Below are 26,783 nucleotides of genomic sequence, written 5' to 3'. Positions count from 1 at the left end.
TAGTAGTAGTAGTATAAGTAGTAATAGTAATATTATTGTCCCAGATCTTTGACTGAAAAATTGGCCATTTAATTTTTTTTTTACAGCATTTTTCATAATATTTCACAAGCTCAAGGGAGAGGTTGTTTAAACCCCGTAACCCCCCCCTTGCGTACGCCACTGATATCAGCGTGTTTCATTCACCCCTAATAACGACAATTTACTTCTAACTGTTCCTGGACATGTACTGAAATCGTGTCATGCAAATATTCGCTGACATATAAGTAGATAATTATATTTTCCCCTTGTGCTTGTGATATTTAGAACAGGTTGAGAGGTTGAGATAATATCTCGCTCTTCTACTTTTCCACAGAGCATGAATGTAAATCAATCAATTGTGTTACATGAACTCACAATGGTTGACTATGCAAATGTAGTGATCGTTATTCTTTACATAGTAAATTTTCACTTTAGCAACTTGTCTACATTTCCAAATACCTTAAATGCTCTTGACACAAGTACACGTTTTTGTATAATTAGTTCGTTAACTACAACGCAATAATCAAAAAGATCTTTCTGTTATTGACAGAAATAATCGATAAAGCGAAAATATAACATCCATTACCGAGTACAAATGTACAAAATTATCCACAATGTATTTGTGAAATATGCTAATAAAATTGAACAAAGTCGTAAAATTCTATTCATGTACAGTGGGATCCATGAGTATTGCCTTGCAAATTGTCCATCACCATGTTCGTGCACTTTATTTGACCCAATAAGAGCTTCAAGAATTAAAAGAAAACTCAAAACAAGCTGTTGACAACTTCTGCACCAGCATACATAAAAATCCATCGCTTAAAAACACATAGGATGTAAGAGAAAAATTTATGAAAATGGTCATGGACAATTTGCACGGTAATACTCATGGATCCCACTGTACATTGTATTTCTGTCACGTCATGTAGTGCGGGAGGTTATTTCAGTCGTTTACCGCGAGCGTGTTGGTCGCTCAGCGGCGCCTTCATGCAACAGGTCTCGGCATATTGCGTTACAGGAAGTCCGTAACAGAAACAGCTTGTTTTGTAATGTTTCCACTTTTCACAATTACAGTTACAATTGCAAATGAAATAAGCACGTACCTTGTCGCAAGGATGCTGTGCAAAAGGTGTCCTCCCAAATACAAATATTTCTGGCACCTTATTTCTGACATGTAATCTTAGATTAGACATCGCTACTTTATCCTCAGTTGTCGCGAGAGCGCCGGCATCTTATCGGGGGAGTTGTCAGCCTCGAGAGGGCGCGAATGCGACACCTGTCGGCAGTGATGCAAACCGTAGGGACATGTCCCTATGCATAGGGACTTTTCACTATATTTCGCCCGCGTAGGGATAGATTTGCCAAATGAGGTAAACCGTATTGACTTTTTTCAATCTTGGAAAATAACATTTTATTGTGCAAAGGTGCAAAGCTTACTCGCCAGTCAGTTGCACTTTCTTCGTGCTCGGTTTGGAATAAATGGATTAGTTTATCTGGATACTTTAGCGAGGAGGAGAAAAAAGAACAAACTAACAAATCTCCATCAGAATTTTGGAACATGTTATCGGTTACCAAGAACTTTCAAGGCAAGTTCTTTTTTAAAAACATTTCCACTCTCGCGAAAATAGTGCTAACATTGCCACATTCTAACGCGGAAACGGAAAGAATATTTTTAATGTTAAGTGATACAAAAACAAACAGAATTGTTCAAGACTGCAGGAAATACAGCATCACCAACCAACATCTATCTCTTCACAACAGCAGCATGTATGACTTCAAATAACATAATCAACAGTAAATGACTCCTCGTTATTCATTAGGGGCGTTCGGGATCTCGAAAAGTCGGGACCGAGATCGGGGAAAATATTTCCCATCCCGATCCCGACCGGGAAATGACTTCCCGACTTTTCGGGATCCCGAGCAGTCAGGAAATACCGAATTGTCACTTTAAAAAGTCGTTAATTCTCGACGTTTTCTGCATTGTAGGTTTCTGGAACTTATTCGGAAATTGTAAGTTTTTATTCTAGAAATGAAAAAAAAAATCACTTAAAGTGAAAATGACGTAGAATTCGAGATTTCCAGATCTTCGGGAAATTTCGAACATTTTCCGTCCCAAATATGTCGGGAAATTGCAAATTTTTCCCGTCCCGAATGTCGGGATTTAAAAAAATTCCCGTCTCTATTCCGTCCCGACCCAAACAATTTTGTCTCGCACACCCCTATTATTCATTAAGGCAAGAATTTACAATACCGGACCCTTCTGTAATTTCTATGCTACGTCTTATACTCACGAAATAATTAGTCGTGATGATTTATCTCAAGTTAACATGTTGGGGTGAGGCGAAAAAAATGTTCATTACCGTGTAGAAGTTGTAAAATAAGCTTTTCAATTCTCCCAATGATTCTCGGTATACAAGTATGGTAGCCATATTTGTTGATATGAACAATTGACGTTCGCAATTAGTTACGGTGTCTACATTGTTGCCTCACTGTTGATTTCATACTTGGGGAGCATGGATCGTGTAAGAATGGCGGAAGAGAACAGCAAAAAAGTTGTTAATGTTGTACCGATTTTTAGGTGGAGTGTGCAGGAGGATTGCCGTGTGATAATTAATAAACTTATGGATTTCGGTATATTGCCCAAAGAAGGTGCTTACATGTGACAGTGAAAATCACGATGTAGAAGAAGATGTGGAATGTGGACTGATTTGATTACAGGTAAGTTTGGCAACAGTGCATCGATCGTAAAATTGCAGGATACGAAAATGGCGTCTTCGATGATGAACGTTTGCCTTTAAAGTGCTACGAATATATATATATATATATATATATATATATATATATATATATATATATATATATATATATATATATATATCGGTTCGTAATCACAATTAGCGCAAAACCATTCACGGATAGCTACACTGACCATTCTCGGTAAGGTTAGGTTAAGTTAGGTTAGGCAAGGCAAACAATTAAAATTTGAGGTCGAAAAACCATGCACGGATAACCCCACAAACCATTGACGGATAGCCCCACGAACCATTAGGTTAGGATAGGTAAACATAGTAAAAATTTGGGGTCGTAGTAGCTAATATCAGGAATGTATATTTCGTTTTTTAAGTATTCGAAACACAAAATCTTCCAGTAAATAATGAGCAATCGTGCCGATCGCGGACCACTCAATTTCACTTATTTTGCAATTTCTACACGTGACCCCCAAATTTTAACTTCAAATTCGTGATTAGGAGGCCTCAATTAGTGAGTATGCGAAATATTACAAAAATCGGGGAGGGTCCTGTATTGTAAATTCGCTCCTTCATTAATTGTGGAAGCACCGAGCAGAAATATTTGGTAAGTAAATGTGTACATTTTATCTTCTGTTTTGCATGCTCATGAGGTGGTGTTTTTTTTAGTCGCTTTACTTGGCGTAGGGACATTTGGTCAGTTGTAGGGAGATTTTGACTACGTCTGTAGGGTCATTGCCGGAAAATGGTTAGCAACACTGTTGGCTCCCAGACGTAGTGGGTACGCTCATGTTCACTTCTGTTTGCGTTTATCAGTACGCGTGTTGTTTATACTGTGTTATTGAGTTGGTGTGCTAGTGCTTTATTGTGTGTTAATTGTTATTCATTCATTAGTTAATCCGCAAACAAATATAGTCTTGAACAAAGAGTTTTTATGTAAGATAATTACGTTAAAACGAACTCTTGCAGAACAGTGGTCAGGCAATTACGAGAGACAGGATCTCTTGAACCTAAGAAACGTGTTGTATTTCTGTTGAAGTAGGTCATTTTCAACATCTCTTATAACACAGGAGGTTAGTGATCATTAGAGCCCGGAAGTTTGGCAAAATGCCTCTTTTTATCTACTGCATATATTGATAAAAATTTTCCAGATATACTTTTTTTATGTTGTTTCGAATATTTTAGAAGCCTTTTCATTTTGCCTATTTTGCCTATTTGGGACTCCACTGCCTATTTTTAATTATAATGCCTTTTTTGCCTTTTTCGATGAAATTTGACCATTTTTTAAAAAAAATGTGTATATAAATTATTTTTCTCCTAAAAAACGTTGTTGGCATTTATTTTTCTTCCGTTTATTATGTGAATAATTTTCGCCTTATTTAAGTAATATTGAACTCACGCATGTTCCTGCCGTACGCAGGAGAAAAGTGTGAGAAAAAAATTGGTGGAAAGAAGATCTGGATTTCAATAGATGAAAGTACTGACGCTATGGGACGCTACATAGCCAACGTCATCTTAGGAACTATGGAAGCAACATGCGGAGAATCCTCGTCATTTCTTCTCATGTCAGAACAACTAGAGAGAGCCAATGGTTCGTCAATAGCTCAGTTATTCTAAAATTCCCTACTTCAGCTCTGGCCAGATGGTGTACATCATGATGACATGTTACTTTTTATCAGTGATGCAGCTCCCTATATGAAGAAGGCTGCCATAGCATTGAAAATTCTCTTCCCGAACATGCTTCATATCACATGTGTAGCCCACGCAATGCACAGAATCGCCGAAGAAGTTAGTGTGTTGCACTCAGAAGTGGACAGGTAGATTTCGAACACAAAGAAGATATTTCTGAAATCTCCCTCTCGAACCCAAAAATTTCAGGAAGTTGCGCCTGAGCTTAGTTTACCTCCGCAACCAGTCTTGACGAGATGGAGAACCTGGATATCAGCAGCTATATATTATGCTAACAACCTTGAAAAAATCAGTGAGGTGATCGATACTCTTCCAGAAAATGGAGCGGCTTCAATTCGTGAAGTGAAAAACTCCTGTGCTATTCAGAACTGAAGAATGAACTGTCGTTTATTTTTGCACATCCTGGTGCATTGCCAGAGACAATTACAAAGCTAGAAAAAAGAGGTGAGACTCTTATAGCATCCATGAAAATCTTCAAGGAAACTAGGCAGCAGATGATGGAAGTGCCTGGAGAAAAGGGGTCGGTCAGCTGTTGCGGAAAAGTGCAAACGGGTAGTGAGTGCAAATGAGGACTTGAAACAATTGAAAACAATTTGTGATATTCTAAAAGGTGAAAATGCTCTTACCGAAATGAGTCCAGCTACATTAGCTTGTTTTATGTATGCTCCAATAACTTCTGTCGATGTAGAAAGATCATTTTCTATTATGAAAAACATTCTCTCACGCAGACGACTATCAATGAATGTTGAGAACTTAAAAAAACACCTTGTAGTTATGTGCAATCAAGACGGAGAAAATTGAAATGCTCTTCCCAATGTAGATTTTAACATTTTGCCAGAAATTATAGATAAAAGTAAGTAACTTCCAAATGTGCCTTTTTTCGGTTTGTTTTGCCTTTTTTTCATTTTAGTGCCTATTTTCCACATTATAAATGCCTATTTGCCTGCCTATTTTAACGAAAATAAATGCCTGAACTTCCGGGCTCTAGTGATCATCATTATTATTACTTTTAAATATCATTTTACGCTTTCGGCTTGCTGTCTTCCCTTTCTGTCAACTGAGGATAAAGTAGCGATGTCTAATCTAAGATTAGATGTCAGAAATATTTGTATTTGGGAGGACATCTTTCCACAGCATCCTTGCGACAAGGTACGTGCTTATTTCAATTGTAATTGTAACTGCAATTGTGAAAAGTGGAAACATTACAAAACAAGCTGTATCTGTTACGGACTTCCTGTAACGCAATTTGCCGGGACCTGTTGCATGAAGGCGCCGCTGAGCGACCGACACGCTCGCGGTAAACGACTGAAATAACCTCCCTATATGAAGCACATAATTCTTGTAAACTGGAACATAGCATGAAGAAGTAAGTGAATATCCTTTACTGTGACTGGAAAGAAAATTGTTAAAGACGTGACTCTTGCACTTTTAAACTGCACAATTTCAGACAACGTATGAGCAATAAACGGACATATAAATAACAATCGGTAAAACTTCGATAGCGTCCCAACGGATTTCTTCAATTTTACGGAAGAAACTACTTACCGAAATGAGTTTCTGTAGCATTTAGAAGTTCTTGTTGGTATTTTCTTTCATCGAGAAAAACCGATGTTGTCCGTATATGCTAAATTGAACGAAATTAGTGCTAATGGAACCTAACCTACCTCGTAGGCACACCTCGTCACCGTGATGGTTCGTGAATTTTGGGGGCTAACGTCAATGGCTTTTCGGGCTACCCGTGGATGGTTTTTGGAGCTAACGTCAATGGTTTGTGGGGCTACCCGTGGATGGTTTTTGGGGCTAACGTCAATGGTTTAATAATTACTCTTTATGTCTAAAATTGAACTTTTTTTCGTGAAAAAGCAAAATAGCACCTTGAAGAATCTTTCGCAATGTAGAATAGGTAAGTACGAATGTTAAAAATGACGAAATAAACGAGTGAAAGGTGTTGGGACGTTATCGAAGTTTTACCTAAAAATCAACATTTTATCGTGTTAAATAAAGTAGTATAATAGTTACAAAGTCGGCATTCATGTAATTAATATTACCATTCAGCCAGTGTCGTGCCCAGGATTTTCGAAAGGGAGGGGTTATGTATACTTTTCCTTGGTAGTCAGCCCTTATTTTGTCATATTTTCCTACCTTTGATGTTCTTTTTCTTAGGAATACTGGGCGAAGGGGGGGGGGGGGGTTATAACCCCCATCAACCCCCCCCCTTGGGCACGCCACTGCATTCAGCTATGTTCACAAATTCCTAAATGTCGTACATCTCGCACTGATTGAACACAGACTTTTCTTTACTAACATCTAATTAAATGTTGTACTACATACAAACGCATAAATTTACTTGTAACTGATCAGGAGACAACTGTGTTTAGTTTGCGGTAACAATTATTGTTCTTACACTGAAATGAATAGATTTACAGGAACTCTTTATCGTACAGTCACGGACACTGCTGGGTTGTAACAATTCCATTAAAAGTCAATGCCTTCATTACAATCCAGAACTGTCCGTGACTGTACAAATCTCTCATTCAAATACACGCATTTCGCCAAAACGCACGACTAATCTTTTGACGTCATTAGTATATAAGTATCTCGGAGGCCCCGTATCAACCAGGTTATTTCCGGAGAGGCTTCCTATCCTAGGTTGATAACTTGATACCCCGAGCAAGGGCGTCCGCAGAAGGGGGCCGGAACTTGTCCCCCATGATATATCTGGATAAACTTCATATAATTCAAATTTTGAAATTGTAGCACGAAAACATGGACGAGGAATGCTGTAAAAGACAGGAGATTAAGTGCCTATGCAAATTATCATGGTCCTGGGGATGCTTCACGAGAATTCTCTTAACTGAGGGAAAGCATCACCCCACCTTTCCTCCACTTTAAGCACTGTTGCCCTCCTTGAGAAGAATCCTGCGGGCCGCCTTGATCCCGAGGAAACCTCATCATCATTTGCTGCCAGCAGAGCTTCAAGAATTATTGTAATTATGTTTGTTAATAATGTGCTACTAAAATTGAGTATTATACTGGTGACAAGGATTCCATACCTTCCAATACACTGACAAACTCAAATTACCTTCTTTCAATATGCATTCCATATCATCTCAAATAACCTACCTAATTTCAACGTGAACTTGGAAGGAAGGGGTGAAAGTGTTTCGTATTTCTCGAAACATGTAAATTCACTTAGGATGCTCTGAAATTTCTGTGTGTGTGTGTGTGTGGGGGGGGGGGGGTTCTCAGATTTACTTTATAATTGTCTACACTGGTAGATATGCTCAATCCTCGTTCTCTTATCACCTTGTGGGGTTGCTTTATTTGGAGGGCGGAATACTTTGTATGGAAGGGTTTATAGATTTTTCAAAAACGGTTCTGTACATTTTAGATGTGAAGTTAAATAGATTTTGCCTCCCTACTGTGATGTAATCAAATTTCCATATCGCCTGTGATGAGGTTCATATTGTACTCTGTGTAATTTACAACAGATGCTTTTTATCGTTCTCTGTAAGTCTTCATCCATCTCCCTGCTACTAGCGAGCAACATTTGTGAACATGTCTTTACAAGAAACAAAAATTGTTTTTTAAATATAATTTTCTTGTGCCATCCCAAGAAGTGTATTTTCATTATAGCCCAAAGCACATTGTAATTATTAAGTTATACATCGTTGTCCTTGCTTTTGTTTCAATATTTCATTTTCTTCTCTTCATGGCATAACAGCTCCTTGAGAGCCACGGCCTACGAAACGACTTTTCTTTGGGCGAAACTTAAGCCCCTATCACACGGATATGTGTTGTACTCTGCAGTGAATAATGAAATAATTTGGAATGAAAAATGTATCTCAGAACTCAAAAAACCAAATGAATATTATTGAAGAAACTACGAAAAAGTGTGCGTTTGTTTCCTGTTTTGTTTCTGTGCATAAAGTGGACTTAAAACACCAAATCAACCAACCGTGGGGGAGTGGTTATCACATCGCGCTACGACACCAGGAGTTCCGGGTTCGTAACCCGTCCTGGGCATGGGCGTTCTTTGTGTTTGTACCTTCATTAATTTTATCGTATCATCTTCGCAAGCTAACCAAATGTGACAAAAAAGTGACGCTAAGTAATAAAAATGAAATCAAATCATTGATTGATTGCTCGATTTGGTTTATTTTACTTCGTTTTCCCGCCACTTTTGGCTAATCGCGAAGATGACACGATAAAATTGATGAAGGGACACACACAAAGAATACCCATGGCCAAGCTGAGATTCTAACCCAGGATCTCTGGCTTAGTAGTCAAATCAAATCGTTTGTTATTTTCGAATGTGGGTGGGGTTTACGTGTACTTTTTTTAGTACTCATTCATCATTTTGTAATCTTTTCCTGTTATTGACATTCTTTTTTTTAGGAATACTGGGCTCTAAAGGGGGGGAGGGGTGTGACCCACACCAACTCCACCCCCCACCCCCTTGAGCACGCCACTGACTGCTACCCCAAGTGTCGACGTCACCGCACGTCACTGTAGCCAGTCCAGCGCCAACTAGGGCATACCTACTGGAAATCCAGTTCCGTGTGACGCGGGCTTTAGTCGGAGCATCCTGATACATTCACCGCTTTCTTCTGGCTTTGCTTTCAAAGCAGCTCCCCAATTGTCCTCACAATACTGGGTCAACACGTTACTTTCAAGCTTAACCCAGGGATCAAACTCGCGGGGACCATTTGCACCAAAAATGAGTGTTCACCTATTAACTGTGTGAGCTCTTCAGTATTTTCCCCAATTGCTCATAGTTAAACGATGAAAAACTTACCGAAATATCTCGATAGAACCCTAATACAAAATTCGATCATTTAGCATCACTTTTGCACAGTGATCCAGAATGCAAAAAAAGTAGGCAAAAATAGAAATTTTGATTTTGGTAAGGGGATAAAACATTACCACTTCTGTAAAATAACTAAATGGGACATGACACTGCCATATAAATTTTTCTCTAAATTTATTATTTATTGTTTTCGGGCCTCAAAATGGCAGTTCGTGAAAATGGAATTTTTGGACTATATTTTGTACTTACTTTCAAGACTTGTTGTAGCAATATTTTTTTCGTCGGACAATATAATTATGCGAGGTAGACTCGCAACTTCTCAGTAATGCACCGAAAACATCACATATTTGAATTACAATAAAATATAATGTTTTTATTTTTGATTTGAAAATACAAAAATTATCTTGAATTAACATAGCTTTCACCGCTGTGAAATTTACACAGGCGATGTTTCTATGGCCCTGTGAGGAGAACTAACGAAGCCTCATAGCTGATTCAAAAGGTTATGACATTCGAAAGTGTTTACTGAGAAGGGTACTCATTGGTAAAGATGAAAGAAATATTTCAAAATCTCTTGGGTCATTTTTACCCATGCACGTGTCCTTGCAGGTTAATGGTGATAGTGTCTCATAGAAATCCACGAAACATTATTCCTGAAAAATCTGATGAAGATAGAAATTATCAGATTAATCATTTGTTTCATTCGTGTTAATTCTATAAATTTTGAAAATATCGCTTAAGATTATGTTAAGACCTTTAGTGCTGATATGTCGCGGTGCTGCAGCAAAGTATTTTAAGGATATGAAAACTGTTGCCGAAAGGAAGATAATTTTCTTAAAAATAATTTCAGTTGACTTTTAAAAGAATGTAGTCTTTGTAATTGCTTTTCACTCTATGCAATCTCAAAAGCAGATTATTAGTTTTGAAAAAAGTAATGACAGAAATAATAGGCGATAAACTGAAAATACATCTAACAAACTTGCATTCACCACCAAAGTACATTTAAAGAAAAACTGGAATATATCGGAACTAGTAAATAAATATTATTTAATGCCTTGAAAGATATTAGTTTATCTTGAAAGTGATTTGATAGGAAGTCTTTCCCCGCTTTAAACATTTAGTGTGTATAAATTTATTTTAACGATACTTCTCAATTTATTATTATTTTATTACTATCATTATAATCCTTATTTTCATTATTTTTGTTATTTAATCTATTTCTGGAAATGGATTTCGGTCTTCCAAGTGTATTGTTTAGTTTTACTGTGGTTTCAAGTGTGTATTGAAATAGGTCAAAATTATACTTTTTGTATAAAAATCAAAATAATCAATCTCATGTGAATTCTGTGGACCCAAAGAGTGAATTATTCCTTAAAATTGCTAATCTCACACATTAGTATTGATTTAGGGGTCAAATAGCGAGCTCCTGATTTTTTTCTCATTCCAGATCACTGTGCTATGGTGAGGATGAGTTATGATTGGATGAAATTGAGGAGGACATTCACAAAAACATACAAGCCCCGAGACTTTGGTGGCAAGATCAAAAGGTGGGCACTGAGCTGGTCTCTTCTCTTTAAAATATAGTAATTCATTTAAATGTATAGTGCTTTGGTGTGTGACAAGCACTTCTTTTGGTTCTAGTATCAATCTGTGAAAACAGTCTTATTTTCAAGAACCAGGTTGACATAAATTGTGAGGAAAATCCTATACCACTGTATCAGGGATTTATCCAGAATTATTAATGTAGGGTCAGGAGCTTTTTGGAGTGGTATAAAGGCAAATTTAGCACAAAATGACTATCAAGTAGGCATTTATCAATAAATTTAGTCTCTCACAAAAAAATAATTGAACTGCATTGAGGATGGGGGGTATGCAAATTTTCTAAAATGGGCGATAGCACACCTCCATGCCCCACACTCTAGCACTGATGGGCAAGATGTTTAAGTATATTATCCTAGATATTGATGCTATACATCTTACCTGCGAGGATAGCACCCCCTGGTGTTCCCATCCTCCACTTCAAGTATTCATGGACTCCTCTTATTGAGATGTGACCTATTTCTCCTCTCACAGGAGAGTACATATCACATGGTGTGCAACGAGTCCCTATTGTGTGATCATTCTATTGTAAACACTAAAATGTTCCATGCTTGAGCTTGGGAGACTTAGTTCATTGTGTTACATCGCAGTGAATGCTTTATCCTAAAAGTTATATAAAAAACTCCGGAAGACACGAAATATTTGCAACCATTTTGAACTTCTACGATAGCAGGGTTCCCACATGAACTTGAAATGTATTTTCCCTCAGATTTCCCAGTGTTTTCCAGAATCTTCAATTTTTTGCATAGTCAATACACAGTGCAATATTGTTTTATTTTATTACCATTTTTAAACAATAGCCTCCATTTCCCCTTATAGCCATAACATCACCAACTTATTATTATTAGAGATGAGACAGACTAGATGGTAGATTGATTTAAAATTTTGGGGTGGCCATTTTGCAGGGAAAATCCCCTTATCTTCCCTTACCTCAAAATTCAAAAAGGGGTGTAAAGCGACATTTGAGAAAGGTTACAAATGCAACTTGGGACTTCCATAGGACAAACATGAAATTAAAAAAAGGCAAGAATAGTCTAAAAACATCTTCAGAAACAGAGTATAAGGCCTGCTCTTCTCAAAAAAATAAAAACATTTGGCAAAACACTGTCAACATCTCCCAACATGGATGGATGATAAATAGTTGGGAAGATTAATGTGCCAAACATTTAAAACAATGTTACAGGTATAGCACAATGGAAGGTCCAACCCTTGCAGCAAATGAGTGAGATGGTTGTGTCCGATTCGAAGCACAGTTAAGATGACTTCTCAGCAGGAGGGATGGGATGAGGAATGCCAAGCACCAGTGATGGGCCTGATAGCAGCACAAAGCTCGTTTCCTGCTACTTCACCCACTCAGCCTGCCACCTCTCAAGAAGAGAACAGTGGAAAACATTCTGCAGGTCACTAACTGGCAGGACAAGAACATCACCATCTGAATCAGCTCCTTCATTCCCCTTGATGCCTGGGGACCCAGAAGGAGACTAATTGTTACTCTATCAGTATGGGAGTGTGTGTATCAGTAATATTACTGATAATTGTAGTCATTGTTTATTACTTCTATGCATCAAAGTGTATCATTTGTATGTCATGGTTTTGTAAAGTAAATTTCTAAATACACAGTTCATTATTACAGTAAAACGAATTGAATCACTTGGTTACAAGCATTAATTGAGGAGGTGAATGAATGTTCTGCAAGAATCACTTGCAATCTTGTATTGGTTCAGCAGATATTCTGTTATAGGAATCAGTCAATTTTATATCGGTAGTTTATCAGTACTGGGAATTATTTCATATCAGTTTACTTTCTGAAACCAAACTAAATGATGTATAAAATGGCATCCCTGTGCACATATAATTAAGGATTACAGTTACACATATTTGTGCGAGTTAAACACCTTTTCCAACTGTATAATAGTGCACAAAATAACATTTCAAACACCACTACAGAACAAAAATTTTCACTTTTAAGAAACAGAAGTTTACAAATGGACACAATATCAATTAACCTGTAATAGAAAATAAACATATAGGAGCAGTGGAGTGCCCAAGGGGGGGGGGAGGGTGATGGGGGTTCCCCCTTTTCACCCAGTATTCCTTAAAAAAAAAAGGTCCAAGGTAGGAAAATATGACAAAATCGGGGCTGACTACCTGAAAAAGTATACATAACCCCTCCCTTTCAAAAATCCTGGTTACGCCACTGGGTAGGAGCATATTCAAGACCATCACATGTACTTCACTGGGCCTAATTGCCCATTGAGATGATTTTTCCCTGAGAATTTTGCTTTTTTCAAATTCCCAGAGATTTCCAGGTTTTTCCAGGTCTGTGGTAACCCTGGATAGTGTACAAGTAGGCCACAAAGTGGGCGTACCACTGGCTTTTTCGTCGGAAAGTATGTTGAATTGTTGTTGATTTGCAATTGTTTGGCATGTAGTATAACTTGTTTTGGTATAAGAGTACATAACAGCACTGCTATGACACACTGAATGTGTTACGAGAAGCTAAGATGCCTTCCAGGATGCGACGCCAGAATATCTCCACAAAACATCTGCCAGGACATGGCAGAATTCAGCTGTGCTACGATCATGATGGTCTCCATACCGATGTCCTGGAAAACTGAACTATCAGGTACATGATCACACCCCTATAACAACAACAACCACTGTAGTATTGGAAACAAAGGGGGGTATGCCCACTTTGTGACCTCCCTGTATAATCCAACACACATAATGTTTCAAAATTTAACTTCAATGTTCCTTGGCTTTATTATTTCTGTTTGTGCAACCATTGCCTGTAATTTAACATTTATATCATGTAAAGGGGAGGAGGGATGCTTTGGCTGTTTGAAAGGGTCACTGCTTAGAAATCCTAGTCGCAACATAAAGTTGTCCATTGCTTCTGACTTGAGGGTGAAATCTCCCTAACATTAATAAAAATAATAAAAGAAGCAAAAAATGTTTGAATTTTTTTGCACTGATTAGGAAGTTTTCATTATGCTAAATAATTTTATAAATATGTCAACGTAAGTTAATAATGCTCATGTTCAAACAACTTATCGAAGTTCTTATGAAAAGTAATACAAATTTTAAATAAAAACTATTAATATTGCACAACATATTAGAATTCTATTTTATGTTTTTTCCCTTTCCCATCAGATCTTATATTCTGCACTCCTCAATAAAAGATCATTATGTAGTTTCATGTCTTCTAACTTTGGCCTGCTGAAAATTTCAGTAGTATATTAGCCACCTGTGCTTCCCAATATAGAACTGCTTATTTTTTGGAAAGTTTAACGTTTTATATATAACATGTCTCTGTATTACTTCAAATAGGTCTACGTAGCCACATAACTGTTGTGAATATCTAGACAACAGCGAAAGCAAACCCCACGAAGATTCAGGCGAATGCTCTGGAAGGAATTCTAAGCAGATGTGATTTTTGAGAATTTGAAATATCTTCGTAGTTTTCAGAAAAAGATAGGAAATTTTTAAAACAGCTTCCCTGGCATTGGCCAAAGGTCAGCCGATCCTTAAGACCCACAGTTGGCACAGTTTGGCATGACATCAGATTTGCAATGGAAAGAGCTTACAGCAGTGGTTGCAAAGTGTGGTGTACGCTTTACTGGCTCATCAAGGCTGAGATGCACGTGTTTTAATTCTCAGGGAAGCATTGCAGCCACTCTGCTCATTTGGCAAGCTGAAGCAAGGTGAATTGATCTGGATCTGGCACCTGTGGGTTACTTCCAGTTTGACTTCCCTTAAATTAATTTGCCAATGCCTGTGTGAGCTAACCATTTATAATACGCAGTCTTCTTGCCTTAATGGTATGGTGAAATGCACAACGAGTGCACTCTTCACTACTTTACAACTTATGATGCGACGTTCACTTCTGGTTTGTCTTGGGAAAAATTTGTAAAATGTTACAAAATTTCTCCTTACAGCTGTGAAATGTGTAGTGGAAGCATATCTACAGCTCATTTAATATACCAGATCAAATTTTCATTAAATTTCAGTTCACAGACTTCTTTGTGCACAACACAAATCTTTTTCAGCCCTCACAACTCCAATCTTCAATTTGCCTACATTGGTCCCAGCTGCAGACACAAATACCATTACTGAGCCTGAAGAAAATCTTACCATCACACATCATGTACCAAACAAACATTATTATACGAGAGGAAAAGTTGACAATTTTGCTAATGGTTCATTAATTTTTATATATTAATTTAAAAACAAATGGTTAAGAGATCAAGTGTTATTTACTTTCGATTTCTAAACAACTTTTTATCAAAATGGAGACTTCTGACTTAATGTAAGTCATTATTTCCCCATAAGATGGATAACAAATATTATTCCAAACTGCAAAACAGTACTATTTCTGATACTCTATGAAATTTAGACAACATATATTAATGCCAGTTGCTGGACACCCAACAGGGAGGAAAAAAAGTTCTACATAGTGTAATGATAGTCACGACAAAGCCTCTTCACAAACTAGAGTTCTCAATTCTTCACCAGCATTCCATGATTCACATTATAAGAACGGGGAAATAAGCATGAAAATGTCTTTCTAAAAAAAAAATATAACAAATTCAAAGAATGTTAAAAACATGTTTGTTCCTTTTTACTATTTCATCACATCACTAATATATAAAAAAATAATAAAATTTTTCAGCAAGACGAGCATTACTCCATTCACGCATCAGTATGCAAATATACACAGTTTATAAATGCAATTTCTTTGATCTTTTATAATTATTTTTTTGCTTTGTTTTAAATAAATAACGACTGGAAAAATCTATCTGCATGACAAGAGATTTTAACAGAGAAAAAACTATGAAATTCCTAGTAGATGCATCACATACGTACTTCTGCAATAAAAAAATATATTTTGTGTGTGTTGTGTAAATATATGTACCCATCCATCAATACTGAAAAATCTTCACTATTTCTACATTAACAGAGCAACATTCATGAAGATGTGTGCTTCTCTGTATTACAACAGTATATTTACAATATCCCTTCACAATAGGACATAATGCAGCCAGTGTACAAAAGGTAGCTTCATTCAATATTACTAAAACATGTTCACAGTTTTTTTTATCAGAAATGGCCCCTTGAAATATACAAAATAACATTTTCTAGCATTCAACTACTGGATACATGACAAATTATGTACAGAGCTATTTACAGAGGGCCGTGTTATTATTTTTATATATATACACACATATATATCTATATATATATATATAATATTTATATGGTCAAGTGTAAAACTTCATTACAAACAAAATCACCTGGGGAAAGGGGGACATCTTACTACCAAGAATTCCACCAATGAATCTTGCACACACAATATGTTGATTCCGTGTGAGAATCCACATGTATATTCTCTCTCGCTCTCTGTAGTCCAGCAATAACAGACAAAAGCTAACATTTCTTAGAAGTTTTATGTTAACCATCATTTCCACTGAATAACAGTCAAATGTCATCATTAGAAGCATTTCTAAAACAAATACAAATACATATTTGCTTGTGATATTGTGACATGATTTCGGCTAGCATCAGATCACATTAATATATCCCGATAACATATCAGATTTTGTCACAACAATGCATAAAAAAAAAAGACCGTAATTTCATTACATCAACATCTTGTGTCATACTTTTACTCCCAGGTTGTTAGTATTGTACTTTACAGGCAGTGAAGAGAAATGGAATAAGTCGTGAGGGAACTGCCAGCATTACTTGAAAAATACTATGTGTGAATGGCATCCGCACAGTTTTTAAGCAGCTATTCGCATAGGGCTACTTCGGGTTATTTAATTGCACGAACAAGGATGACAATGACCTTGCAAGCACTTTTATTTTAATTATGGAGATTTCTCATTATGTGCATTTCTCATTTAAGTTTTTCTTCAGGTACCTTGCCACGCCTAACTTTCAATTCCTTCTAAGTGTACAGAATGTCGGAGAAAAAAAATCTGTAGGACACAAATTACTTTTAGTTCTGTGCAGTATGTAACATATTTAAACAGATACAGGAAAAGCTATTCAAATATGTTATTGTCAATTTGATGGGAACAATACTTTCTATCCATTGTCAGAAAGACAGACATTACTGCGAAAATTCAATTGCACTGATCAATTACATATGCCAGGACATGTTCGCTCACATACACACAAGCATATACTCCCTCATACATGCAGAAGTTGTTTCTTCAAAAATCCAAAATTTTGTAATCATTTACAACTTATAAATTAATTCATAAAAATGTAAGTCACAATACAACCTAACCAATACATGGAAACCAAAAATTATTTCAACAGTGATAAACAGTTTCAATGTTTACGAATTAGAAAAGTGTACAAACACAATAATTATCAAAATATTTACCAGCAATGCACCCCAAAACAAGTGAACTTGCAGCATGTAATTTCTCTCCTTCTATATATTGGTGTTTATTAACGAAGAAACTTAAAGCTGAAAAACTACGAAGTTCTCGTTACCTGGGAGTAGCCGAACGTACACAAAAACCCAATCACAGCTTGTACTAAACATTTCCATTTCACAATGAAAATTCCGGCAGGCGGATGGTATCGTAACGCCTACATCACACTGTGCCCGCATTGGAGCACTTTGGTTCATCAGGAATCCCACCTTTGCAGGTTAACAGCATTCATATCACTTCAGCAATATGCTGATTTCTTTGCATCGCCAGTGTGTCGCTGGGATGGATGAAATGAAACTCACTTCAAGTACGACTTGTACAATAAAGGTGTCCGACAAGTTTCTTTCTCCTGCTCGAGAAGGTACAGAAGATCCCTGAGATTGACTCTTTTCACTCGTGGCCTCATTGGAAGCTGAAACGGAACATGGAGAAAGGTTACAAACTGATTCAATTTTGCACTAAAATAGAACAGTATTGCATTATTCACAATCCAGTCAAAAACAGATTATGAATAACTGGTACTTTTTCTCTGAGACAAGAGGTTCAAGGTTTCCTAATTAGTAAGCTTACTATAATTTAATCCATGGCACAACTGCCTTTGAGGACCAGGGCTTACCTACCAACTGCCCGACTCACTTCCACATTCCTCTGCAGAAGTGGGTAATCCAAGCAGTTACGGAGTGATGTGTGATCAACACAATGAACCCCCAGTCGTCGTTGTAGGTTTTCCATAATGGTACTCATTCGTAGCTTCATAAATTTTCTCACAATGGTAGGTGGCCACCAGTTCATACACCAACCAAAATCTCAGGAGAAAAGTTGTTACGCTTCCTCCAAGAGACTCAAATTAGCATGCATCCCATAGTCAGAGTCCGAAGCCTGATGCCTTACACCACAAGACCACAGTGTGGGACAGTAAGCTTACTATGGTGATACAAATATAATGATGCAATATTAATCATAGGAGCTACTGCAAACTACTTCAGAACTGGCACAGTTCCCGCCATTCAGTGTTTTCTCGTCTGCAGGCTGTCCTTGCCAAACATGGCAAATAATAGTGCTGTTGCACGAATCCTTTGAAACGATAAGAACTGAGCTATTAAAGACCTTAGAAGACGAATTCCTTTCCGCTTGGCATCTGAAATCCCAGCTCGAGATGTTAGTTGCTTCCCCTCTTCTCTGCTGTGACTGTGGATCTGAAGTGTTCAATTTCCCCTCGCAAAGAAAATGGTGAGCTATGGCTGAAAGCATGTGCTGTCTCCAGCGCTCCTCTCAGTGAGTGGAAGCACTAACGTGGGAAGATTTTCCGGCAGAGAACAGATCACCTAGTAATGGAACTGTACCATGATAAACTTACTGAGTTGCCTGTTTATATATCATTCTACAGTTGCACGTATTTATCTATATTTCTTTCGTTAAAGCGATCAATTATCAGTTTTTATTAATATCTATGGGAAAAGTGCTGGTAGGGCATACTACCGGGGAAAAAACACTGTGAATACCTGAGCTGGCATTAAGAACAAGGGATACAGTTTCCTTAAGTAAGACAAAATTGCTGAACAAGAGAGAGATCTTCGTGGCCTGCAGTTGGAGAGAAGCTACAATTTTACATGGGCACTCATGGAAGTATTTTGTTAAATATAATATCCCTTACCAGGGGTGGTAGACAAACCTAAAAATAATTTAGGCAACAGCCTCTTTTTTCTTTCTGCAAATGCAGGCTAAGAAAGCCAAGAATCTAAGGTAAAGCATTTAATTTACTAATTAATACAAGATTTGTTTAAAAGTAATTAATTATTGCACCGGAATTGCATTTCCTAAAGACGACTCAACTGGTAAGAGCACACACACACTGCAAACAGCAATATGTGGCCATCTGTTCTCTACCATATTGCTGCAGATTTTAAAATTCAGATGGCAATACTGCAAAAATTAATTACTGCATGTTTATTATTCTGATTTAATGATGCACGTGATACAGAAAACATGCAAATGTTAAAAAACACATACTATACGCGTTATTTAGAAAACATAATTGAAATTTCCATAATTGAACTCGAAATATTAAGAAAACAACTGGATTTAAAACTTCAGTTGCCAGGTGAAAACTTTCAGGCACCCTGTATTTTTCAATGCATGCCCCTGACTATAAACAAAAAATGCCAAAACATTGCTGTGATTAGCACATTTTCTTCTCCACAAGGAATACATGGAAGTTGAAACATGCTACATCTAGTTTAATAATTGACTTAGAAGAGTTCCACTTACAACTGCAAGGAGGGGAGAAGTCCATAACCTAGAACTCGCTGCTCTGTTTTCTAATACTAGCAAGCATTTTGACAGAATTGAAATATATGTGCACCTGATGCGAAACAGTACCTCATCACGAGATACAAAAGTTGTTTTTTACAGCTGCAGCACTGTACCTGTATTTGTTTTGTGTGTGTGCATCACAAATGTTACATCTTTCTTTGGTGTCAAACTGGTATCGGAAATTAACAGTTGTATTTTATTTACTGATACTGGCTGATACATTTCCAGTATTTTCAAAATGGTGTTTTGCGGGGTCTGTAAAAAAGGCCTCACTGCACTTTTGCATAGTCTAATCCTGGAAGCTATGCAAAATTCAAAGTTTCCACTTATTTTGCACCAATAATGTGTGAAAGAACTGCATTTTACATTTTCAATAAAGGGAATGATCACTCATTAATATTAATCAATATTTTGTGCAACTTTTAATTGTCACGATTTTCAAGTATCGGTATCAGTGGGAAATGGAAAGAGTAATCAGTACCAGCGCAGCCGTTTGAAAAGTGACTTGTATTCCTTCTGGCAATGCACCGGCACTTTCTCAAGACACCAAAAACACAAATTTTATATGGCCAGTAACTGTACACTGCCGTGAAAAGTTGTATGCATTGCTTGATGAGGTACTGGAAAAATGGAACGAAATGTGGCCTAAAGGAACGAAAGCCACCTTGAATTTTATTATTTTGTAATATACAATAGTGGTTATGAAGTGTTTTAAGAAGAATATCAATATAGACGTCATGCAAGAAAATCATATACTCCATACTTAAATAGAAGAATAGGTATTACAGCCTTAAATTGGCCACATATGTACGTAAAGTCATGAATAAATTGAATCTTTCAATTTATCCAAGCCTCTTGATTGCACCTGAACAGGTCCAGCCACAACACGGAGTAGACCAAAGTGAAATTTTATTTATAAATGCTTTTATGTGCTTACATCTTCATAAATTACAGCAGCTACATTTACTAACCTGTGTCCTATTAAGACTGTTAGCACCACTTGAACTTCCAACTCCAGACTGAAAGGAAACAGAAAAAAAAATCAATATGAATTTTATGAAGCACACTACATTTAAAATGCACTATAGTACCATGTGATGCAAATAATTTTTATATGTAATACTAATATACATAGTTTTGGAAACAAATATTTTTGTGCTGCGTATATTAAGATCACATATACAGTGGAACCTCATCCTTACATAAAATGCAGAAAAAATGTAAAAGCTGGGAAAATTGTATGTCTTGATCTATTGGGAGCATAACGATAGAACATACAGGGTTTGTCCGGAAAGTAATGAGACTGGGTCCAGGAAATAAAATTTATTGATCCAATTGGTACAAGTTGTTAAAATTCTTCAAAGTACTCTCCTTGGCTATCAACACACCGCTGCCAGCACGATTTCCATGCAGCGTATGCCTCCTGGAAGTCAGCTTCCAACGACTTGCTGCTTGGATGGCCAAAAAAAACATCATCAAAACGGCGACCCTTCAAGCTTCTTTTGAGCTTGGGGAATAGAAAAAAGTCCGCTGGGCTCATGTCGGGACTGTACGTTGGCTGCGGCAACGTGGATTCTAGTTAGTAATGACATCACAACGAACGCGGTGTGACTCGGCACGTTATCATGATGGAGCTTCCAGCATTTGGCAATATCTGGTCGGACCCGATTGACTCTGTCTCGCAGGCGGTTGAGGACTTCCACGTAGTAAGCGGCGTTGACAGTCTTCCCTTGAGGCAGAAATTTTTTGTGTACCAACCCTTTCCTGTCAAAGAAGACAATGAGCATTGTCTTGATCCTGGACTTGGACATCCTTGTCTTTTCGGGGGCACGGGGACTCCTTGGTGTGCCACTCCGAACTTTGGCGGTTGCTTGAAATCTCCATGCCAACGGAAAACCTGGGGTCTTGACAGGGAATCATGGTGAACGTCTCTGCAGCAGTTTTTCCAAGCTTGAAGCAAAATTTAATGGCGTATAGTTGCTCACGTGAATGCTGCATTTTGAGCTTCCAAAAAAATCTCGACGATTTTAAACACGGTTTGCGCAATAAGCGACTGATCCAGGTAGCATTGGTTAGCTAAGACCCCCCCACCAATCCCGCTCGTGGCGGACACGCTGTTGACGACTGAAGCGCCGTGCGGAGTCCAGTCTCATTACTTTCCGGACAAACTCTGTATGAATTAGTAAAAATGTAAATTGATTGATTGATTTGGTGTTTTAAGTCCACTTTATGCACAGTAAGGCTAATTGGGACTGGACCTACAGTTTAAAGTGGGATCCGAACCACTTGTGCCTCCACCGGGTATCGAAGCTGGGACCAGTAAAAATGTAAAATATAATGTAAAATATGGGAATGTAAACTGCAGTTCAACTGTAACTGAACAGACTATACTTCATAAGAAAGTGAAATTTAGAAAAACAGTCATATCTTAGATTTGAAATATCAGTTAATTCATGTAGTATTAGCAAACAAATATAAAAATCATTGCTACTGGACAGTGAAAAACAAGAAAACATTTACTGCAAATAAATTAACTGCTTTACACATTATATGTGTATTCTCATCAATAGAGCCCGGAAGTTCAGGCATTTATGTTCGTTAAAATAGGCAGGCAAAAAGGCATTTATAATGTGGAAAATAGGCACCAAAAATGAAAAAAGGCAAAATAAACAAAATAAAAGGCACATTTGGAAGTCGCTTACTTTTATCTATAATTTCTGGCAAAATGTTAAAATCTATATTGGGAAGAGCATTTCAATTTTCACCAAATTCACGCATGTAACCATGTAACTTACCACTTAATGGCACACTAAATTTCGGCATGATGACAAATACACGATCGTTTCCCTCCAAAGTGCAGAACTAAACTAATGATAGAGAACTTGATTTTGGAATGCATGCAAAGGCCCTTGGGCATTAGTGCTGTTTCTTGTCAATAACGTCCTGACATGGACGCTGGACGTGATGACGTAATTGTGCAGATGTTCTGCAACAGGTTTTCAGCAGTCAATCATGCACAAGGAAATGTTAACTGAAAGCCAATATCCTAACTCAGCATGAAACACTTTTCTCTCACACTTTTCTCCTTCAGCAATGTTGAAACATGCGTGAGTTCAATATTAAATAAAGCGAAAATTATTCATATAATAAACGGAAGAAAAATAAATGCCAACAACGTTTTTTGGGAGAAAAATAATTTATATACACACTTTTTTTTTAAAAAAAATGGTACAATTTCATTGAAAAAGGCAAAAAAAGGCAGTGGGGGTTCCAAATAGGCAAAATGAAAAGGCTTCTAAAACATTCGAAACAAAATAAAAACCGTATATCCGGAAAAAAATTATCAATATATCCAGTAGATAAAAAGAGGCATTTTGCCAAACTTCCGGGCTCTACTCATCAACATCAATGTTTCTCTTTTATTGTAGAAGGCATTATTGTCAGCATCCTCTCTATTTGGGCTAGAAAGGTAGATTCTTTTCTGATTTTCAATACGGGTTGCTACGATTTTTTGATTATGAAATTCCCTGACATTTCCAGGTTTTCCAGTCCAAAAATGAATTTTTTTCAGACATGTTTATCATCATGATTATTGATTTTGAACCCGGTGTTTTTCAATTAAACATACAGGACCATTAATTATTATGAATATTGACTTTAATTACTTCTTATAAAGCAAATTTCATTCTATATGCACAAAAACACGTGAAAATTCTAAGAATTACGTAAAGTATAGTCAGGCTAATGTTCGTTACATAAAATTCTACAATCATGCTAAAAAAAAAAATTTTCTTGCTACACCTAAATGTAAATGCCAAAAAGACCAAGATCCTTTTTGTCACAAACCTTTCAGATAATTATGATCCTGGTGTCAGCCTACTTTAGTTATCAATCAGTATAGCTGGATGACAACTTTTATGTTGATATTCTTTCTAAAGCTTAGTATGAAAAAGTGCAAATTAAATATATTACCTACGAGTCTATGTAGAACAGAAATTGAAAGGAAGCATAATATTGTACAAGGCAGAATCATAACGACGAGAGGTACAAGTTTCTGAACTGATTCCTTTTAGGGAGTGGAACTGATCCGGAATTAGAAATGAACCACTTTTCATTTTGCAATTTTCTCTCTTGCAGACTCCAAAATGCACATAAATTCCAGATGATCTGCAAAATTCCAGGACGTTTCCAGGTTTTCCAGATGCGTAGCAACCCTGCCAATATACAAATGCTAAAATCTTGTCTGTATGTAATATTGTTGGCAGAGGCAGATCCAGGAATAGCACACGGGATTTTCTCACGGAAGTTACCAACTGCACACATGAAAAAAATTCTGACTTTTACTGATCATTTCCATCCCTTGCAACCACAAAAATTGAAAGAAAAAAAGAAGGGAGAAAAATAACAAGATTACCTGTCCTCCACTTCCTGAATTTGACCCCATGTCGAGTTTCGGCTTTTTCCTGGGTCCAATGGCTTGAAGTGCAGTTAAGTTCGCTTCTCTTTGCCTCAACTCCTCCATTTCCGCTCTTTGCATCTGAGGAGAAACAGAAGTTGTTTCATTATTAGTTCAATGCACACCTTTATGCACAAATAACATGCTTAAGAATAGTATAAAATCAAGCACTTAAAACATTGTTATACTTCTAACCCCTTTAACATTTGGTATCTTGAGGACAAAAGCATACAAAACAGGTACTGACATATATTGGAACTATTAACCTTTTATCTTCATGACATACAATAGATACTTTATGATTAAGGCTCAGAAGTTGATGATCTAAAAATCTCTAAAAATGTAGTCTAAAATTATTTTGTATTAATTTTACTATTACTAAATTTGTTTGATTATGTACTTTTATGTACTATTAAATAAATTGCTAATGCATAATAAGGTAATCAAAAAATCAGTGGAAAATTTTTAAAACTCATAAGAGGAAAAAAACATACATATTGTGCCCAACTGGCAATGCTGCCTGCACCTTTTAGAAAATAAACACATTTTTCAGGCAGCCTGGTACACTGCTGTTCAGATAAAATGGCACATACTTCAACTGTCGAACCTTATAAAATGTGCCACTTTATGTGAGAGGGGTGCAAATGGGTTACTGTTACCAAAATGAGAGCATTTTCCTATTTCAGTTATTTTCTTTGATTGATTGATTGATTGATTTGAAATTTTGCATCCTCCAAAGTATACAGGGAAAATGCCCTTATCTAAAACCCTTAAAATTAAAAAAAAAGTGTAGAGCCCATTGAGAAAAGTTAATAATGCAAGGTGTAAAGGGACCTGCACAGGACAAACACAATACATTAAAGAAGGTACGGATAGTCTAAAATCTTCCTCAAAAACAGTGTAAAGTAAAAGGCACATGCTTCTAAGAAAACTAAAAACATTTGATAAAACACTGTCCACCGTCATCATCTCCCAACATGGATGATAAATCGTTGGAAAGGTTATAACTTTGTCTGAAGAAATTAAAATCGAACACCCAGCCCTTGCAGCAAATGACAATGTGTGAGATGGCTGTGTCCAATTTGAAGCCGAGTCAAAATGATTATACTTCTCAGTGGGAGGGACGGGTCGAGGAATGCCAAGCACCAGTGGCGGGTTTGATACTGTGAAGCTTGTTCCCCGCTGCCTCATTCCACTCTTCCTGCCACGTGTCAAGAAGAGAACAATGAAAAACTTTCTGCAGGTTCCTAGCTGGCAGAAGGTGGATGAAAACATCATTTGGTTGAAGGCATCTTGCATTCAGGTCTAGGGTGGCAGCGAGGATAGCCTCTGCTTTCTTGACTACTTGATTTAATTTAATTTAATCACAATAATTTTGGTACAATTATCTTTAAACTTGACTGTACAGGGTGGCTCAATAAGTCACTTAACACCCTCAGTACAAGGCCACTGCGGCATGGAATGTGAAAATGGCGATGACCAATCATTGCCTGGCCAAGGGGGAACCACATTGACGCCACCCACACGGTCGGCGGCCATCTTGATGTCCGCCATCTTGAATTCAACTTCAGAATTTTAAATGGGAAGGGGGTCGTGCGACATATCAAAATGGGCTAGAATTTCACGAGAAATGCAATGGTGAAGGTTTTTTCCACGTATCTTTAACCAGTAAAAAGTTATGACTGAATTATTGTACCAATTTGCTTCTTTTCGAGGTGTTAGAAAAATGCCTTAAAAGTTGTTTAGCTCATCGGTAATGCATCGAGATCAAAGTGACGTCTAGGGAGAGAAGTTCGCATGCCATTCCACACGATTTTAATCGGATACATCCATGAAGAGCTGCGCATTATAAATGGTTGTCGCGAACAATTTACAGTGTGACGCTTCCATTGAATTAAAAGTCCTTCACAGTGACAAGGCTAATGTTTATGTTCATAAGGAAGTTCATAAACAGATTATTCGATGCTTTTTATCTGATAACCCATTTTCGACAGATCAAAGCTGAATGGTTAGTGTTGGTAAGTTAATGGTGTGGTGTGCTGTGTGGAACACGATTGGTTAGTCAATTTTCCATCAACGGAACCTTAAATGCTTAGGGCTACTTGGATTTGTTAAATAAACAGTTTTTTTCATCCTTGCTTATGGAAGAAGGTACTTTTTACAGAGTTTTTTCAATAGGGAAGAACACCAGAACACTTATGGGAACGTTATGAACCTGTTTTTGTCCAAAGTTAGTTATCAGATGACAAGGGTCGCATATTCTGTTTATGAACTTCCTTATGAACATAAACATTAGCCTTGTCACTGTGAAGGACTTTTAATTCAATGGAAGCGTCACACTGTAAATTGTTCGCGACAACCATTTATAAAGCGCAGCTCTTCATGGATGTATCCGATTAAAATCGTGTGCAATGGCATGCGAACTTCTCTCCCTAGACGTCACTTTGATCTCGATGTATTACCGATGAGCTAAACAAATTTTAAGTCATTTTTCTAACACCTCGAAAGGAGCAAATTGGTACAAGAATTCAGTCATAACGTTTTACTGGTTAAAGATACGTCGAAAACACCTTCACCATTGCATTTCTCGTGAAATTCTAGCCCATTTTGATATGTCGCACGACCCCCTTCCCATTTAAAATTCTGAAGTTGAATTCAAGATGGCGGACATCAAGATGGCCGCCGACCGTGTGGGTGGCGTC

General features: G+C 37.2%; 1 protein-coding gene across 1 annotated transcript in view; it reads right to left on the bottom strand.

The window, feature by feature from the left end:
• Positions 1-15,034: 15,034 nt before the first annotated feature.
• The window catches only part of LOC145977792 (transcription initiation factor TFIID subunit 4-like), a 48,076-nt gene continuing 36,327 nt past the window's right edge, over positions 15,035-26,783 (bottom strand). The window contains exons 11-13 of the mRNA XM_083110078.1: positions 24,040-24,162; positions 20,597-20,644; positions 15,035-17,724 (exon numbers count right to left, since the gene is read on the bottom strand). Of these exons, the coding sequence (XP_082966204.1) occupies positions 17,611-17,724; positions 20,597-20,644; positions 24,040-24,162 (285 nt within the window). The 3' untranslated portion in view covers positions 15,035-17,610. The remainder of the gene's footprint in view (positions 17,725-20,596; positions 20,645-24,039; positions 24,163-26,783) is intronic.

Source organism: Lepisma saccharinum, chromosome 23 (genome assembly GCF_977018435.1).
Source record: "Lepisma saccharinum chromosome 23, izLepSacc3.1, whole genome shotgun sequence".
Lineage (NCBI taxonomy): Eukaryota > Metazoa > Arthropoda > Insecta > Zygentoma > Lepismatidae > Lepisma > Lepisma saccharinum.
Note: the sequence above shows the minus strand (reverse complement) of the source record. Positions and strands in the feature narration are given on the sequence as shown.